This window comes from Thalassophryne amazonica, chromosome 7, assembly GCF_902500255.1.
Source record: "Thalassophryne amazonica chromosome 7, fThaAma1.1, whole genome shotgun sequence".
Lineage (NCBI taxonomy): Eukaryota > Metazoa > Chordata > Actinopteri > Batrachoidiformes > Batrachoididae > Thalassophryne > Thalassophryne amazonica.
Window position 1 is genome coordinate 80306591 of NC_047109.1, and position 17958 is coordinate 80324548.

At 42.8% G+C, this 17958-nt stretch overlaps 1 protein-coding gene across 1 annotated transcript in view; it reads right to left on the reverse strand.

The window, feature by feature from the left end:
- Positions 1 to 16740, reverse strand: part of kcnn3 (potassium intermediate/small conductance calcium-activated channel, subfamily N, member 3) — a 285265-nt gene extending 268525 nt beyond the window's left edge. Inside the window, exons 1-2 of the mRNA XM_034174740.1 lie at positions 16314 to 16740; positions 14606 to 15747 (exon numbers count right to left, since the gene is read on the reverse strand). Of these exons, the coding sequence (XP_034030631.1) occupies positions 14606 to 15733 (1128 nt within the window). The 5' untranslated portion in view covers positions 15734 to 15747; positions 16314 to 16740. The remainder of the gene's footprint in view (positions 1 to 14605; positions 15748 to 16313) is intronic.
- Between the last annotated feature and the right edge of the window lie 1218 nt (positions 16741 to 17958).

Genomic DNA, 17958 nt, shown 5'->3' on the forward strand with positions numbered 1-17958 from the left:
TGAATGAACACATTATTTTAGTGAAACTGAATTTATAACAGTTGCAGATTGATTTAAAGTCAAGGTCATGTATGAAGGTCAAGCTCATTTTTGAAAGGTTATTTTTGCTGTCACACATAATGGTCACAGAATTGAGGATGAGGGCCATATTGGCTGCATATTGGCTGAGTGTACAATCCTATTGTTTAGCACAAATAAATACAGTCAAATCAATTCTCAAAACAAACTAGCCATAGAATGGTCACGGAATTGAGGTTCTTGACCCAACTATAATCAATGTTTTTCTTAGGAGTGGCAGCTGCAGATGATGCAGAGCTTGGGTCATCTTCAAGAGTCTCTTCAGTGCCCTCATTTATCAAACTGTGTGAGTAAAAGCTTATAAATGCCATTGTTCAAACTCAATTTAGTATGTCTGCAAGTGGAAAAATAAATAAATAAATAAATTAATTAATTAATCATTATTTATCAAACAGGTGTACACCAGTCACACACACATCAGTAAGTATTAACTGTTGATGAATCTTATTTGTTCAAAACATGCTCTGGCACGTTCAAGGTCATTTGCATTCAGAAACACCCCCAGTTAACCATATAGAGTAGCAAAACATCAATTTGTTGCTTGTGTTTATTACCAGAATAATGAAACAAGAGGGCAAAGAAAATAAACTTTTGTGAATCATGGTTGAAGGTGCTTGTGTGAGGTCACACCACTGTAACAAATAAATACAGCAAATATATTTTTTTTTCTTGAAATATCAGCAAATATCAGCACTAGGTGGCAGCAATGAGTCCAGAAGAACTCTTGAACCCAACTATTCATAACGACCATTCACTCATGGTGTCATGTTGTTTCTTAAATTAGACATGGCAGTCATTTATGGACATAGTTTTAACTAGCTTAACAACTTCACCACAAGACCCAGCATATAAATTTCCAGTTAAGACAAGAATGTATCTTAGAAGAATTTGTTTATCTTCACAGCTGTCCCAGAATCCTTTGTGCTCCTGTGAGTTCACCGTGCTGCTGTCTTAACTAAGATATAATTTCTCCTAAAGATATGATACAGGAAACTGTAATAAATGAGAAGGGTAGAAGGAGGCAGGGCGTTAACCTTAAACTGTCAAATCTCAGCCACATGGGGTGTGCAGCCAGTACAATCTGAGTGCCAGTCCCAAGCCCAGCTAAACAAGTAGGATTGCGTCAGGTAGGGCATCTGACATAAAACTAGCCAAAATAAAGATACAGAGAACTAATCAAATTTCTATACTGGATCGGTCGAGGCCCGGGTTAACCAAGACCACCACCAGTGCCGTTTCCCAACAGGGTACCGGCGAAAATTGGATTACTGCCAGGCGAAGAAGAAGAAGAGGAAGAGAACGTGTCCACAGACAGCAAGAGCAGAGGAAAACAAGAAGAATGGAAGTGAGAGTTGGGACTTTGAATGTTGGCAGTATGACTGGTAAAGGGAGAGAGATGGCTGTCATAATCAAAAGGAGAAAGGTAGACATATTGTGTGCGCAAGAGACCATGTGGAAGGGAAATAAGAGCAGGATCATAGGTGCTGGGTTCAAGTTGTGCAATCTGTTAAATAATGTTGACTATGATGCTGGATATTGAAAGATTGTATTGTTAAAAGGGGCAGAAATCATAAGACTTGTTCTTCTTTCTGCTCCTTTTCATTCTGGTGTTTTGATGCTTTGTTTCTGCTTTTCTGTTTTTTTTCTTTAAAATGAATGAAATAAATATTAAAGAAAGAAAGAAGTTGTTGTATCATGTATGGTGAGGATAGGAAGAAAAATGGTATTGGGGTAATGACAGGGTGATGAGTGTGAAGTTGGAAATTGAAGGAGTGATGATGAATATCATCTGTGCATATGCCCCACAGGTAGGTTGTGAGACAAAGGAGAAACAAGATTTCTGAGTGGTGATAGCAGCGAACTTCAATGGGCATGTTGGCAAAGGGAACAGAGGTGATGAGGAAACAATGGGTAGATACGGTACCAAGGAAAGGAATGTGGAAGGGCAGATGGTAGGTCATTTTGCAAAAAGGATGTAAATGGCTGTAGTGAATACCTACTTTAAGAAAAGGAGAGGAGCACAGGGTGACATAAGAGTGGAGGAAGGTGTACACATGTGGACTACATTCTTTGTAGGAGATGAAAGTTCATAAAAGGATCAGATGGTGGAAGCTGAAGGAGGAAGACTGTTGTGTGAAATTCAGTGAGCAGATGAGAGAGGCATTGGATGGAAGGGAAGCAATTTTGGACAACTGGAAAAGAACTGCAGATGTGGTGAGGGAGATAGCTCGGAAGGTACTGAGTGTGACACCTGGAAAGCAGAAAGAAGACAAGGAGACTTGGTAGTGGAACAATGATGTCCAGGAAGCATAACAAGAAAGAGATTGGCGAAAAAGAATTGGGATAGTCAGAGAGATGAAGAAAGTAGACAGGAGTACAAGGAGATGCAGTGTAAGGCGAAAAGAGAAGTGGACAAAGCTAAGGAAAAGGCGTCTAGCAAGCCGTACAAGAAGTTGAATAGTAAGAAAGGAGAAAGGGACTTGTACCTATTGGTTAGACAAAGGGACAGAGCTGGAAAGGCTGTGAAGCAGGTTAGTGTGATAAAAGATGCAGATGGCAATGCGCTGACAAGTGATGACAGAGTGTTGAGAAGGTGGGGGGAATATTTTGAGGAGCTGATGAATGAAGAAAATGAGAGAGAAAAAAGGCTAAATGATATGGAGAGAGCAAATCAGGAAATGCAAGAGACTAGTAAGGATGAAGTAAGGGCATCCATGAAGAGGATGGAGAGTGGAAAGGCAGTTGGTTGAGATGACATTCCAGTTGAAGCATGGAAATGTCTAGGAGAGATGGCAGTGGAGTTTCTACCCAAATTGTTTAAGAAAATCTTGTAAAGTGAGAGGATGCCTGAGGAGTGGAGACGAAATGTGCTGTGTGTGTGCTGTAAGAACAAGGGTGATGTGCAGAGCTGCAGTAACTACAGAGGCATAAAGTTAATCAGCCACAGCCTAAAGTAATTTGAAAGAATAGTAGAAGCTTGGCTTAGAAGACAGGTGAAGATCTGTGAAGAGAAATATGTCGAGAAAGAGCACGACAACACAATGTTTGCTCTGAGAATACTGATAAGCATAGAGAAGGCCAGAAGGAGTAACATTGTGTGTTTATGGATGTAGAGAAAGCTTATGACAGGGTGCCAAGAGAAGGGCTGTGGCATTGTATGAGGGAGTCTGGTGTGGCAGAGAAGTATGTGAGAATAGTGCAGGACATGTACAAGGATAACGTGACAGCAAGAGATGCACAGTAAGAATGATAGACTCATTCAATTTGGAAGTAGGATTACACCAAGGATCAGCTCTGAGTCCTTTCTTGTTCTCAATGATGATGGACAGGTTGGCGAATGAGATCAGACAGGAGTCTCCGTGGACTACGATGTTTGCAGATGATATTGTGATCAGTAGTGAGAGTAGAGAGCAGGTTGAGTCTAGCCTGGAAAGGTGAAGATATGCTCTGGAGACCAGGGGAATGAAAGTCAGTGGGAACAAGACTGAGTAGATGTATGTGAATGAGAGGAAGCTCAGTGGAATAGTGCAGTTAGAGGGAGTAGAAGTGGTGAAAGTAGATGAGCGAGATGAGAGGTCGAGATTGTGGACTACTACAACTACATTACCTGGGTGTCAACATAAACAGCAAACTAGACTGGACGGTAAACACAGATGCTGTGTATAAGAAAGGTCAAAGCTGACTGTACTTCCTCAGGAGGCTCAGATCTTTCAACGTCTGCAGAAATATGTTGCAGATGTTTTATCACTTGGTAGTCTCTAGCGCCATCTTCTACGCTGTAGTGTGCTGGTGCAGCAGGCTGAAGGCATCTGACACAAGCAGATTCAACAAGCTCATCAGGAGAGCTGGATCTGTCCTGGGGGGTGAGCTGGAGTCTCTGGTAGAGGTGTCAGAGAGGAGGATGCTGCTCAGCATCCTGGACAACACCTCCCACTGCCAGCATGCCACACTGACGTTTTGTCAGAGCACCTTCAATAGTAGAATGAAACAACCAAGGTGCACCACAAAATGCCACAGGAGGTCTTTCCGACCTGTGGCAATCAGACTGTATAATTCCTCCCCCTTCTGCAAGATGAATTCATAAAGAAAAGATTTAATCAGTGTTATTCAGTTATTCAGAGTTCGTGCAATATTGTCAAACATCTTGTGCAATATACTGTATCTTCCGGTCATTTTGCATTAATTTGTTGTACTTATTGTAAAAAATAAATAAATGATTGATTGATTTATATTTAATACTAACACTTTCTGTAATTGTGTATTTAACAAAATATTGTTTACTGTTTGCTGTTTCTGTACTCTGGCAAAACAATTTCCTTCAGCATAAATAAAGTTGATCTTTATCTTTAAACATTTTCTTACTTGGACACCGTCATAAAAATTACCATTATGGTGATACTTTGCCATTATTTTGAGTTATATATCTAATGTTTTTTGTTGCTGTTGTTGAATGGTAATAACCTTTTGTGTCCTAAAGTTAACTTGGGTGACAAAGAGTAAAATGTAATTAGCGACTGGAACATATTGTGTAAGGTGTTTTTGTCTTAAAAATATTTTTTGCTTCTGCAGAAAATGTCCACCTACTCCTTTTTGACCTTAGAAACAAAGAAGTGAATGTGTCCAGCCTGCAACCTGTCACGGGTAGCAGACACCCCACCCAGACTTACACTCTGTAAGACTTGTACCTTTGAAACCTCATATTACTCAAGATCTTAAATTGAAAACCACCTGCTTGGTGTCTCATTTGTTGTCAGTGTCAAAAGGTTTGGGTAAATTTTCCTGGCAGACACATATTCCCAACCAGCAACTTTCAGCAACACTGAATACAGCCACACAAGCCCGGCGGCAGAAAAAAATATTAAGGGGGCGATGAGTTTATCACAGTGGGCGGGGTCGCCTCCCCGCCCAAAAAAGTGCGCACCAAAGGGGACGTGCCTCTGAGCGTGCGTAATGAATTGGGTGCGCTCCTGAAAAGCTCATGTATTTAGGCTACACCGTTGTAAGAGACTGACTGAGTAAGAGTAAAGAGTGATGACAGTATTTTTTTAATTATTATTTGAACGTATAGACCAGGGGTAGGCAACCTGTTCCAGAAAGAGCCATGAGGGTGCAGGTTTTCTTTGCAGCCGCTGACTCCACCAGGTGATTTCACTGATTAACTGATTCCATCTGCTCAAAGTGATATTAATCAGTGAAATCACCTGGTGGAGTCAGCGGCTGCAAAGAAAACCTGCACCCTCATGGCTCTTTCTGGAACAGGTTGCCTACCTCTGGTATAGACCCTCGGTCAAGTGATCTCCTGCATACCACAAAACCAAACCAACAACTGATCTGAGAAACGACACGGACAGTAGATTAACCCCACATACAGCCCTCCATCACATGCGCAAACACAGCGCAATTGGGCATGTGCACCACTCCATGGCACAGAGCCCAACTAGACATGCAGTCACAAAGTTCTTCTGAAAAACTGGAGCGATCTGAATTCGGTTGGATGAATATGGGTGTGTGTGTGGAGACAATTCACCTCGTTCACAATGTGACAGAACTTAACGATGCGCTGTTACGTGCAATAGCGCGCAACAACACGGAACACTATTCTTGACCGTGCGTAATGGTTCCTGATAATTCTCCAGCAACACGTGCCATTAATCGTAACGTGTGGTAACAGGTTGCAGCAGTTCCAGAGGACACCTGACGCCTCTGCCCCGAATAATCACATTCGTGATCAGCGGCCAAGAATGTGTACTTCGTGGCATTCGTAACTTGTTGTCGTTATGTGTAAACACAGCATTAACGCCCTCCACAAGTGAGTCGTGCTGCATGATCTGCCTTTTGCTAGGTGGACTTGACGAATCCCAGGAACTCCAGCTCTGACACTGCTTGAATAAATCGAGCATGCTTTAGTTCGTCCACCTTGCCATAATCGCTGGACTCAGGATCCTTGCCCTCTGCCGCACTGACAAGCGCAACCCTCAACCTATCAAATAGCTTGAACACAGACACCTGCCATATCCGTTTGTTTTAAAATTAATTACTTTAGTTAATTAATTTGGTTTATTTGATAAATACGTGATATTATTGAATAACTAATATTTTGCTATATTTTCCAGTATTTCTTTTTCTTTCTTTTTTATTTTTATTTTTTGATAACTCTCACATCCGAGGGGGCGGGGTTGATGACGTGAGGGGGCATCGCCCCCTTGTGGCGCCGGGTCTGCAGCCACACATGAAAAAACCTGTTACCCAACAGTTTAAGTCAATGGATGGTACATATGACTGCTCTGACATTACTCCTTCATAATCAGCCTACAAACCTTTCGGCTAACCCTCGTAGTGCACTGAATGTCATAGCTGTGGGCTACAGCCAATATGTGCTGTCAGGATCTGAAATCTGTTTAAGCACATGAATATACATATGCTTACTCAGTGTTCCCACAGTCACAAACGCATCACCCTCTGTTGTCATCCCAATTTGTTTCCTACATCACTCTCCAACCCACCCGGTTTAGTTCCACTCATATTCTTCATCTCTATTTTTGGTAGCAAGATTGAGCAGCTGGACCTCTGAAAAAAGTGTAGGAACATTTGAGAGCCACAAACACATATCAGCAGCACACAGTGACATTTAGTCTGTGGGTACTGCCAAAGACACAAAGGGTTTAGAAGCAGTTTGCAGGATTTAGAGAAGGAAAGTGTAAATGGGACCATTTAAAGGGAAAAAAGTGTACATGTTAAATTATCTGTATCTGATTCTCAAAATGTACTTTGGATCTTAGGGCCCCTTCACACACAGTGCAAATTTTGGACGAAGTGCACACTTAGTGTGCATGACGCAGGAATCATGTGCAAACCTTGTGAAATCGTCCCTGCCACTAGCGCCTCGTACACCTGTTGCTACAACTATTTGTACACAACAGTGGCTGAAAGACAAAGTATGCGCTGTGTGAACCCGTCGCACCCTCTGGCGGCAGGTGTCGACCAAATTCCAGGTGACACACACCAACATCTAATACTGCTCACATGGCACTTAGAAAATGTGTGGCCAGTTGTACTCTTGGCACAACAGCAGACTGCAGATGACCACTGTCATACTGGAGGAGAAATTTTTATAAGTACCACACAAGTATGGCTTTGGTGTGTGCTCTGAGAACTGACAGGAGGTGTGGCTATGACAGAAGCAGCTGTGGTGATCTGTCACTCTGGACATTCCAGCTGGACAAGACCTACTGTGTTTGGACAGACATGGACTACCAACTGTCCACTGTGAGGCGCGTGTGTCTGATTGCTGTATTTACATGGACATAAATAAAATCATATATCACGGTGGCACCAAGCTGCGGCCAGCAAGCGCGCGCACGAAGTGGACATTGACAGCCTGCCAGGTTGAAATGGACCGTCGGATCAGAACACGCAGCAGGTGATCTGACCATCACGTCACTCACGTGAGCTCTGTTCCACATGACGTGGTGTTTGTGTTGCGGCACGCCGTCCACAAGACACACGTGCGGCCGACTGGACGCACCGGACCAGTAGTTGTGGACATCAGAGCACACTGCTTCTCATTCATGCCATTTCATGACTATATGTCTGTGACCATGGGTCATCTATAGAGGAACAGAACGGATCATATCTGTATTGCTCACTTGATAAATGCAGTGTTTTTATATGGTGTGTGAGTTTAATTTTTTTGTAATACTTCCATGCCCTTCCTGATATGAGGCAGATTCCCGCAGCTTTCAAAGAACAGCTCTGTAACTCAGTGGTAAAGTCACTGACTGGTAGTCAGAGCTTTTGAAGGTGTGGGTTTGCATCCCACAAGTGGTGTTTTTTTTTTCTTTTTTTATTATTCCACATAAGCAGTGCAATATGGTACCACACGTACCAGCTGGTTTTATTTTTTTTATTTCTTCCACATAAGCGGCGCCATGTGCTGCACCTGGCACTGTTCCTGCTCAAAAGACACCAGCGTGTGCACGAACTCTTGCATCAGGTTCATGCATGCCTGCCCGCTGGGCGATGTTTCGTGGTGCGCTAATTTCGAACTGTTTTGTGCTGTTTCACCGTAATTGACCAGACGTCAACCAAACTTCGCACTATGTGTGAAGAGGCCCTTAACAATGTCACCCAAATTTAGTGTACAGGTGTGTCCACTGTATGTGTTCATGGACGCATAGTGGAAGAGAGTCACCAATAATCAATAGAAGAAATCATTAAGTTTTTCATCTAGACTGGTTTCACTGCCTGTACCTGTCTGCTCCCCCTAAAATCCATATCCCTTCACATCATCACAATCTGTGTCCAACCAGCGGGCTTCTTTCCACCTCAATTATCTAAGTGAGAGCTTGAACTGTCTGAATGAACTCCAGTATCCTCTGGAATCAAACCAAATGCGCAATCATAAAACAAGATGCATCTTGGCGCTCAGTAGTTAAAAATGAGTTTTGATCAGGATTTGCTGATGCATGTGTAGCTCCCTGGACTGTCTCTACCAAGCAGATAATGGTGTCAGTGCTGGATTACATAGAAACTACTCAACGGTTTTCATTGAAAATTGGTGGAAGGGTGGAAGGGTGGACTATAAGCAGAGGAGGAAACCGTTAACTTTGGAAGTGGGTGAATCCTCCCACCCCCTACCCCTCTTAACATCTTAACAACAATTTAGCAGATTTCTGTCACTTTCTTGTAAATTAGTACATAGACAATTGGGGGGGTACACTCAAAAAATGGCTCTTTGGATGAACTCCATTCAATTAGTTGCTCTTCCTGACACAACTCCACACTGCATGAAGAAACCTTCTGCACCGATACCAAGCACGTTAACCACTTGGCCACCACCCCTGCATAACCAATCTCAGGATTATGAAAATGCTATCACACAAAGCAACCCCCCCCCCCCCCCCCCCCCGACATGCATGTCATGTTCAAAACACAAACTTATCTCTTTTCAAATTGCCAGAATAGCAGATCACCATATTGGGAAAACTAACACTAGATGGCACCACACAAGCTCCCGTTCTGCCATTCTGTGGCTGTTCTGTCAAGAGTTTGGAGCTTCTAATGCCGACCTATAGCTTTATATAGTTGCTAAATTACTTGATTATTTTAATGGTGAGACCTCATCATCTCATCAATACTTGTTTTGGGTGTAATATAAGCAAAAATGACCCATTCAGCCAAATTACCAGTTGTTCTGGATCCATTCCGCCTATAGTTCCAGCAAGTAGTAGCTCCCATATTCAAAGAATACTCAAGGTTTATTCAAAGAAGCTCAAACATGAAAAACAATGAAAATCAGGACATTTTCATCACTTTTTAAAAAAAACTCACCCCTGGTCACCCTACTAAATATTTAGACAGTACATGATATTTCAGCCAAGTCTCTCGGCATGTCGTGATTCACCAGCATGAAATATACATTAATCTATTGGTTTATCATATTGTCGTGAAAAGTGCAAAATTTTCATCATGGGAGCACAAATTTATTCTACATCCCCAAATCCAATGAAGTTGGGACGTTGTGTAAATAAATGTAAATAAAAACAGAATACAATGATTTGCAAATAATCTTCAACCTATATTCAATTGAATACACCACAAAGACAAGATTTAATGTTCAAACTGATAAACTTCATTGTTTTTGTGCAAATATTTGCTCATTTTGAAATGGATGCCTGCAACACATTTAAAAAAAAGCTGGGACAGTCGTATGTTAACCACTGTGTTACATCACGTTTCCTTCTAACAACACTCAATAAGTGTTTGTGAACTGAGGACAATAATTGTTGAAGCTTTGTAGGTGGAATTCTTTCCTATTCTTGCTTGATGTACGAATTCAGTTGTTCAACAGTCCGGGATCTCCGTTGTCATATTTTGCGCTTCATAATGCACCACACACTTTCAATGGGCCACAGGTCTGGACTGCAGGCAGGCCAGTCTAGTAGCCGCACTCTTTTACTACGAAGCCACACTGTTGTAACACATGCAGAATGTGTCTTGGCATTGTCTAGCTGAAATAAGCAGGGACGTCCCTGAAAAAGACATTGCTTGGATGGCAGCATGTGTTGCTCCAAAACCTGGATGTACCTTTCAGCATTGATGGTGCCATCACAGATGTGTAAGTTGCCCATGCCATGGACACTAACACACCTCCATACCATCACAGATGCTGACTTTTGAACTTTGTGCTATTAACAATCTGGATGGTCTTTTTCCTCTTTTGTCTGGAAGACACGATATCCATGATTTCCAAAAACAATTTGAAATGTGGAATCATCAGACCACAGGACACTTTTCCACTTTGTGTCTGTCCATTTCATATTGCGCTTTTTGTGAGAAGGTGTCGGCATTTCTGGATGTTGTTGATGTATGGCTTTCACTTTGCATGGTAGAGTTTTAACTTGCACTTGTAGATGTAGTAACAAACTGTGTTAACCGACAATGGTTTTCTGAAGAGTTCCTGAGCCCACATGGTAAGAACCTTTCCACAATGATGTCAGTTTTTAATGCAGTGCCGCCTGAGGGAACGAAGGTCATGGGCATTCAGTGTTGGTTTTTGGCCTTGCTGCTTACGTGTACAAAGTTTTCCAGCTTCTCTGAATCTTCTGATTATATTATGGACTGTAGATGATGGAATGCCTAAATTCCTTGCAATTGAATGTTGAGAAACATTGTTCTTAAACTACTGGACTATTTTTTCACGCAGTTGTTCACAAAGTGGTGATCCTCGCCCCATTTTTGCTTGCGAATGGCTGAGACTTTTGGGGATGCTCCTTTTATACCCAATCATGACACTCACCTGTTTCCAAACAGGTGTTCCTTGAGCATTCATCAACTTTCCCAGTCTTTTGTTGCCCCGTCGCAAGGCATCCATTTCAAAATGAGCAAATATTTGCACAAAAACAATAAAGTTTATCAGTTTGAACATTAAATATCTTGTCTTTGTGGTGTATTCAACTGAATATAGGTTGAGGAGGATTTGCAAATCACTGTATTCTGTTTTTATTTACATTTTACACAATGTTCCAACTTCATTGGAATTGGGGTTGTAATTCATTCAGTGATGGGTGCACGTGATTAAAAGTGCAGCAGGGAGGTCGAGGTGGTTATGGTTAGGGTTAGGGGAAGGAGTAGGGTTAGGTGATGGTTAAGATTAGGGTTGGTAATAGTGAGATTAAAAAAACTCTGTCACGAAAATTTGAATCATTTTGTGACGGGAGGACACAAAAAAATGTGACTGGGCTGGATATTTTTGTAAGTTTGCCTCTCTTTGCCACCACAATGCAGTTGGTATGAAATAATCAGTGTGTGCTTGATATGTAGACCTTTAGCTTTAAATCTAGAAGTTCAATAAATCATTGAATGAACCACTTAGAAATTACAGCCTCTTTTATGCACAGTCCTTCCATTTTCAGAGCCTATAAATAATTGGACAAAATGACTACTAACACCACAAACAGGAAACACAGAGTCACATTAGTACTTTACACACAATTCTTCATCATGAGTGAGAACCGCTGACCAACACTGTGGTCATCATGCTCTGTTTCACAGCCGTCTGTCTGTGGTTAACATATAATGCTGCCTGATTGAAATGAATACTTTTCTGGTTGTAGCTGAAAATTCTATTCAGGATTTTCTTTATCACCTTTTCTTCAGCAGCCTTTCATTTCTCATCCAGCCGGCTCTCTTCCGATCACACTCCCCCAGTTTGACGCCCACAAGAAAAGCAGAGGAAAGAGAGAAAGAAAGAGAGAGATTGGAAGTGAGGATGAAAAGGAATGGGTGAAAGAAGGAAAAAGCACAATGAAGACACAGGTCTGAGAGAGAAGATAAAAAGTGTTGACACTCCCCTGCAGGGAAGACAATTGCCTGATGGAGAAGACTGAAAATGCCAAGGACGGACAGAGAGAAAAATTTAAACCATGAAATCATTAATAAAGAGATTGCGCCTCTGTAACGGTGACACTGAAAAACGGGGTTTTCGAGAAACGGTAACACAGACCAAGTCAGACACGGATGGACACGCCCAGCTGCTCTATTCTAATAGGCCACCTGCACATCTGTGTGCGCACGCAACACCATGTCCTCCTTCACATGATCAGTGATCCACATATGACAACCTGCATAAGTCTGTTTCTGCTTTATCAACCAACGGAAGCCAACCCGCTGTCATACGTCGCCACACCGATACGTGGAAAGAAATGAGGACATATGGAGCGCTGCGTCGGGAAGGTGAGCACAAATGTGCGCCAAGCCTCATTGGAACAATGGGTGTGTGTACAAACACAACCAAAGTGGACAGATAACCTTGTCCAGGGGTGGAGTCAGCTTATTAAAGTCCCCATTACACAGACTAATGAGATCCTGGCTGACTACTGACAAATGACTATTGACCTCTGCAAATGTACATTACAGCACCGAGAAACAGCAAGTGTCACGTCTGATTACAGCACACAACCCTACTGCAACATGTGGATGTGCACGTGAGGGCACGGGGCTATGAAGCAATCATAAATGTGGTTATTATGTAGTTAATGTTGCCCATGATCCCAGCAGTGGGCACAGTTCAGCTAATTAATGAAGCTAAGTTTTTGTTAGCGAATTAGCTGCTCAGAAAACTTTGAAAACTGCCAGCGCAGACCAGTTATCTTCCACGAAGTTTAGTTCTGCTACCAGTAACATTTTTTAAAATAAAGTTTAACACTCAAAAATGTTTGTAAACCCTAAACACCATACATTTGTTACTGTTGGGGTTTATACACTAAGCAAATAACTGAAACTAACACATCATGTAAAGGCAACAAGCATCACTTTGAGGAGCTGGATGAGCAGGAGGAGCTCAAGATAGATTACATTCATTAATTTGATTTTTTTTTTTCCTCCTATGTGTATCTCAATTTCTTAATGTACACCATAATCCTCTAAGGTCCAAGTCTGTGTGTCTGTTATATGTTTGTTAGCTAGTTAGTTAGTCAGTCAAAAAAACAAACAAACAAAAAAACCTCAACAACCACACAGTTAGGTTGTAATTTTTTTTAAGGTGACAATACCTTTTAACTCTATGTCCTTAAAAAGGCCATTGCCTATAATGGAAGCACTGAATTCATGCTAACATTAGCCCACTCGCATCACACTATGTGACACCATGGTATTATGTGATGCTAGCAAGTTTTCATGCAAAGATTAGCCCTTTAGCATCACATTATATGACGCTACAGGCTTTTCAAGACACATGAACCATTAAATCCACCATGAATCACTGCTTTAAACTGCTCCCCTTGCTCAGGTCCAGAGTCACCACAAGTATGGATTTTTTGAAGTACATTATACATCCTGTTGCTCACAACAGAGGTACTCGCCGCAAGCTAACTTAAGGTGCGATGTCAGCACTTTGCACCTAACATGAGCTATACAACATATTATATAAGGACCGTATATTTACTAAAACTCTCAAGGTCGGCGCTACGTCACCAGGCAAAGTGGCCAATCCGAAGGCGAGAATTTGTGCTTTCGTGACAACACGCTCGGTCTGTATGTTGTTTTCTTGAAATCAGATGGTTTTTTATTGTCTCAAACTTTCTTCTAACGGCCATCTGACAGCTAACATTACTTTGAACGGTGAGATTTATACACTAAGATGACCTGAAATGAACCGTTGTACATTAAATTGCCTTTAGTGACAAATCTGACCCCTTTGAAAAGTGACCAAATTATATGTATTTGCATGAGCTTGGCAATGTTTCAAAGAGAAAACCCGCCCCTCGAGGCAAACTACCTGGATACCGACCTTGAGAATAAAGAAACTGTGCTGCAACATGTGACAACAAAAGCAACAAATTATGAACTGCAACTGGATTAAATATTTATAATATAGAAGGACCTCTGAACATGTTTCAGAGTATTTTCCAAATATTTGCTCTGAGGAAAGACTAATGATTCAACAGATTATAGCCACGTTTATTGGCTGTGATCAAAATAAACTATTTTGCTATTTGGGAGATTTTATATACTTCATAAATTTAATTGAACACATTTATAATATAGATTTTAAGTACTTATATTTTGAGGAATTTTGGCTACATTAGAATGGATTTATTTTTTATTCTATACTGTGAGTAAACTATATGTTGAATTAAATTTCATTTGTTCATTTATCATTTATGTACATCTTGATCACTTGATCTTAGAATGCTTAAACTTCTTGGGAACATTCATGTTTATGCTTCAAAATTAAAAAATTTGAGCTCTTTAGGTTTGTTTTTCAAGGTTTTAGAGCCAAAAAGTAAACCAACGCTAAATTTGGACGATAACAGTTTGCGGGTTACCTGTAGCTTCAGCTAAATATGTCACCAGTTTATTGGTTTGCCATTTTTACAGTTAATGTTTCCGTTAATGGATTCACGATTATTAAAGCTAACTTTTAGAAGGGCTGCACCCACCATTAGACTATCCTGATTGCACTAATTGGGTCACCAGTGTGAATGTGTTGTAGACTTTGCAGGACATGTGGTTTATGTCCTCTCACCTTTGTGTACACGCCCCAGGACAGCTCGGTCTCAATCACCATGACGACAATGCCGAACATCCCGAAGATGAGGGCATAGTCACTCAGCCTCTTCCTCTTCTCGAACAGCGCCCTACGATGGCCCAATTTATAGCCAATGTTTTGGTTCTTCCGTTTAGGAGCTTTCGAGCTGCTGCCCCCGGTCCCAGTGCTGACTCCCCCTCCGCCTCCTTGCCTGCTGCTGCCACCACCTCCACCTCCCACGCCTCCTGACCTGCTCAAGGTCCGCCTGCTTTCCACCAGTGAGTGGTTCTGGTGGTAGATGGACATCTGGTTGCATGTGGAGTCAGTGATGTCATAGCCTCTAGGGTATGGCGAGTCTTCTTTGGATGAAATCACAATCTCTGGAGGGCCCTGGATTGGGGGCTGATTGATGGACGACTGGCCCACCGAGGAGGTAGGAGGGACTTCCCGTTCTCGGTCGCGCCCCCCAACAGCAGTTGCCCCAGCAACAGCTGAAACACCACCTTCTTTGGTTTCACTGCTGCTGTCAGATTCGATGAGGTTTCTACGTGAAGCACTGAGGCGGCTCAGCGGCTTCATGACCCCTCCTGTGTACTTACAGGAACTCATGGCGATCTCCGTAAAGGGATTACTGTCCCTACGGTGAACCAGGGGACTAGCCTGTCTGTGTTTACAGCCTGTCTCTCTGTGTCGATCCCTGTCGCGCTCTCTGTCCCTCTCCCGCTGCTCCATGGATGGCGAATAAGAGGAGTAAAACAAGGCGTTGTAGATGGGTGAGTTGTCTCCACTCAAGCTGTGCTGTGAGCCCAGGCAGGATGACAGCGGGGTGCTGGTGGGGTGCAAAGCATTGGGGATGGGAGGGGGCAGAGGTTGTGTTCCAGAGGAAGACAGCGGCAACTTGGGGAGTGGCGCCGGTGGCACGTTGGGTGTGGCAGGAGACGGGGACGAAGTGCTGCCATTCAGACGGTCGAGGCTCGACCCTCCCATGTGGTTGGAATGGTTGGATCCTGGCTGGTTGCTTGTGGTGGATGGATGGGATATGTTGCTTAGGGGCAGAAGGAAGCGCTGGTCCTCATCCTCGCTCCCTCCTAGCAGAGCCAAGCTCAGAGAGGGGGGAGGCTCCATGGTGACACACCTGTCTGCAAACAAACACACAAAAGAAAAGTACAGTGAGAAGACACCCAGGAGATAAACGCCGGAGAAGAAGGAGACAAATGGATACAATTTATCATATAGAAAAAAGAGTGGAGGCACGTTGTGATGGATAACAGCAAAGCAAAGGAGGGAAAGCCCAAACTCCAAAAGGGCACCAGGGTGAGGAAGGGCAGCACATTTGGGGAATATGTTCTTATCCTTGAGTCTGATTTGAGTGATCTTCCCACTCCGCCTCTCCCTCTTTCTGTCCTCTTCTCCTCCATCCATCAGTGCTTTCCTTCAGCAGTCTGTACCATAAAATGTCATCTGTCTCGCATTGTTATTTTGGTGCAAATCCTCATGCAAATGAGGCGAGAGACACTAAAGGATAATCACTCAGATATCAGGAGATGCGCTGCCACTGCTTCTGGCTAAGTTGGATGCATTACGGATGTATTTGATTTATGCAAAAACAATAACCTACTTTCAGTACATGATATAACCAGGCACCTTCATGCCCCCCCCACCCCCACCCCCACCCCCTCCTCCCTGTCTGATTCCATATACCTACCTCTTCTCTCTGCCTCCCTGTCCCCCAGGTTAATTGCGTTGAATCACTAGCTGGATGAAAACACACCACCGCACTTTTTCTTTTTCATCTTGTCACGGACAGCCCGTCATCGCTCGCGTCCTTTCCAGCTTCTCCTGCACGTCTTTACGCGTCGCTCCGCGCAGGTGTTTCCACCTCTTCCTCGTCCTCGCCCCGATGCGATCAGTTCGGATTGTTTTCAATCACTCATCCATCGCCGGTGTCCGTGCGGATCCGATCAGAAGACGAGATGGAGCCGAACGGTCCCCGCAGAGAAGCAGCATCGCGTGGGTCAACCTGTGGCTGCAGCTCGGAGGAGCGATGCGCATCCTGAGGACGCAACCCGGTCCTCAGTTAAAGTCTGTGATTTCATATGTGACTCCGCCGACTTCCACTCTCAGTCCTGTCTGTGTGTGTGCGTGTGCACGTCTCTCTCACTCTCTCCTCCAACTTCTCCGCCTCCAGAGCCGCCGCTCCTTCCCATTGGACGGAGTCAGAGAAGCGCAATAAGCGCTGGAAACAGGTGGCAACATTTGGACAGTGTGACAGCCGAGCAAATGTCTCATTTACAGACCCGGGGATTTTTTTTTTTTAACTACAAGCTAGTGAAACAGCTGCTGTTGCTAAAATGTCGGCCCATGGTCGGTTTGCAAGACACGTGTCACGGCTTCTTCTGATAAGTCGCCATCAATACAGAACATTAAAATAGGAAGAAAAAAAAAGTGACCTTTTGACCTCTTAAAATAGGTCAAGGTTAGCCATCTTTGAACTTGTCCAAGGTCTGTGTCCCAAGAATGGTCCCTGTGAATTTGAAGACCCTGGCAGTAATAGGACAGGACTTACACTGAACAAAGACAGACAGACAGACGTGAAGTCTTTGCAATACCTGATGGCAATATTTTGGCCTGGGGTAAAAATGTGAGCCAAACCACCATGAGTGCACAAACAGCTCCATATATATGGGAAAAACACAACTAATTAAAAGGTTACATGACCAGAGAATAGAGCATCACAGTCTCGTTTGAACCCTGCGTGATATCGCCGGATTTGACCACTTATGGGTATATATATATAGCCATATATATATATATATATATATATATATATATATATATATATATATATATATATATATATAGCCATATATATATATATATATATATATATATATATATAGCATAACTTCACATGGAAAAATGGTGTACTGTTTTGTTTTCAGCTGCAATTTCACTGAAGCAGGTGCGAAAGGTTTTTTTTTCTGTTCCCAGTGGAGAAGGAAAGACGAGACAGATGGGAGACGTAGTGTCGGTAAGTGTTAGCCTACATAGCTAACCAGAGTAGCTCCGTTCTCTCGCCTGCACCACAACACATGTCCACTTTCCCGCCGTATTCTTTATATTTTCACTTTGTTTGCATGTAATTTGCCCACAAACTCTGAGAAAGTGCCGTGTTTCTGTCCCCGGAAGTAGAGAAATTATGTCATATTTGTCATATTTTACCCCTTTAGCACCCACCCTCAAACGAGACTGCTCTCCCCAATAGAACTGGATTTATGCTGAGCACAGACAGACAGACGCAAAGTCTTTGCAATACCCAATGGCCATATTTATAATAATTCAAAGGTTAC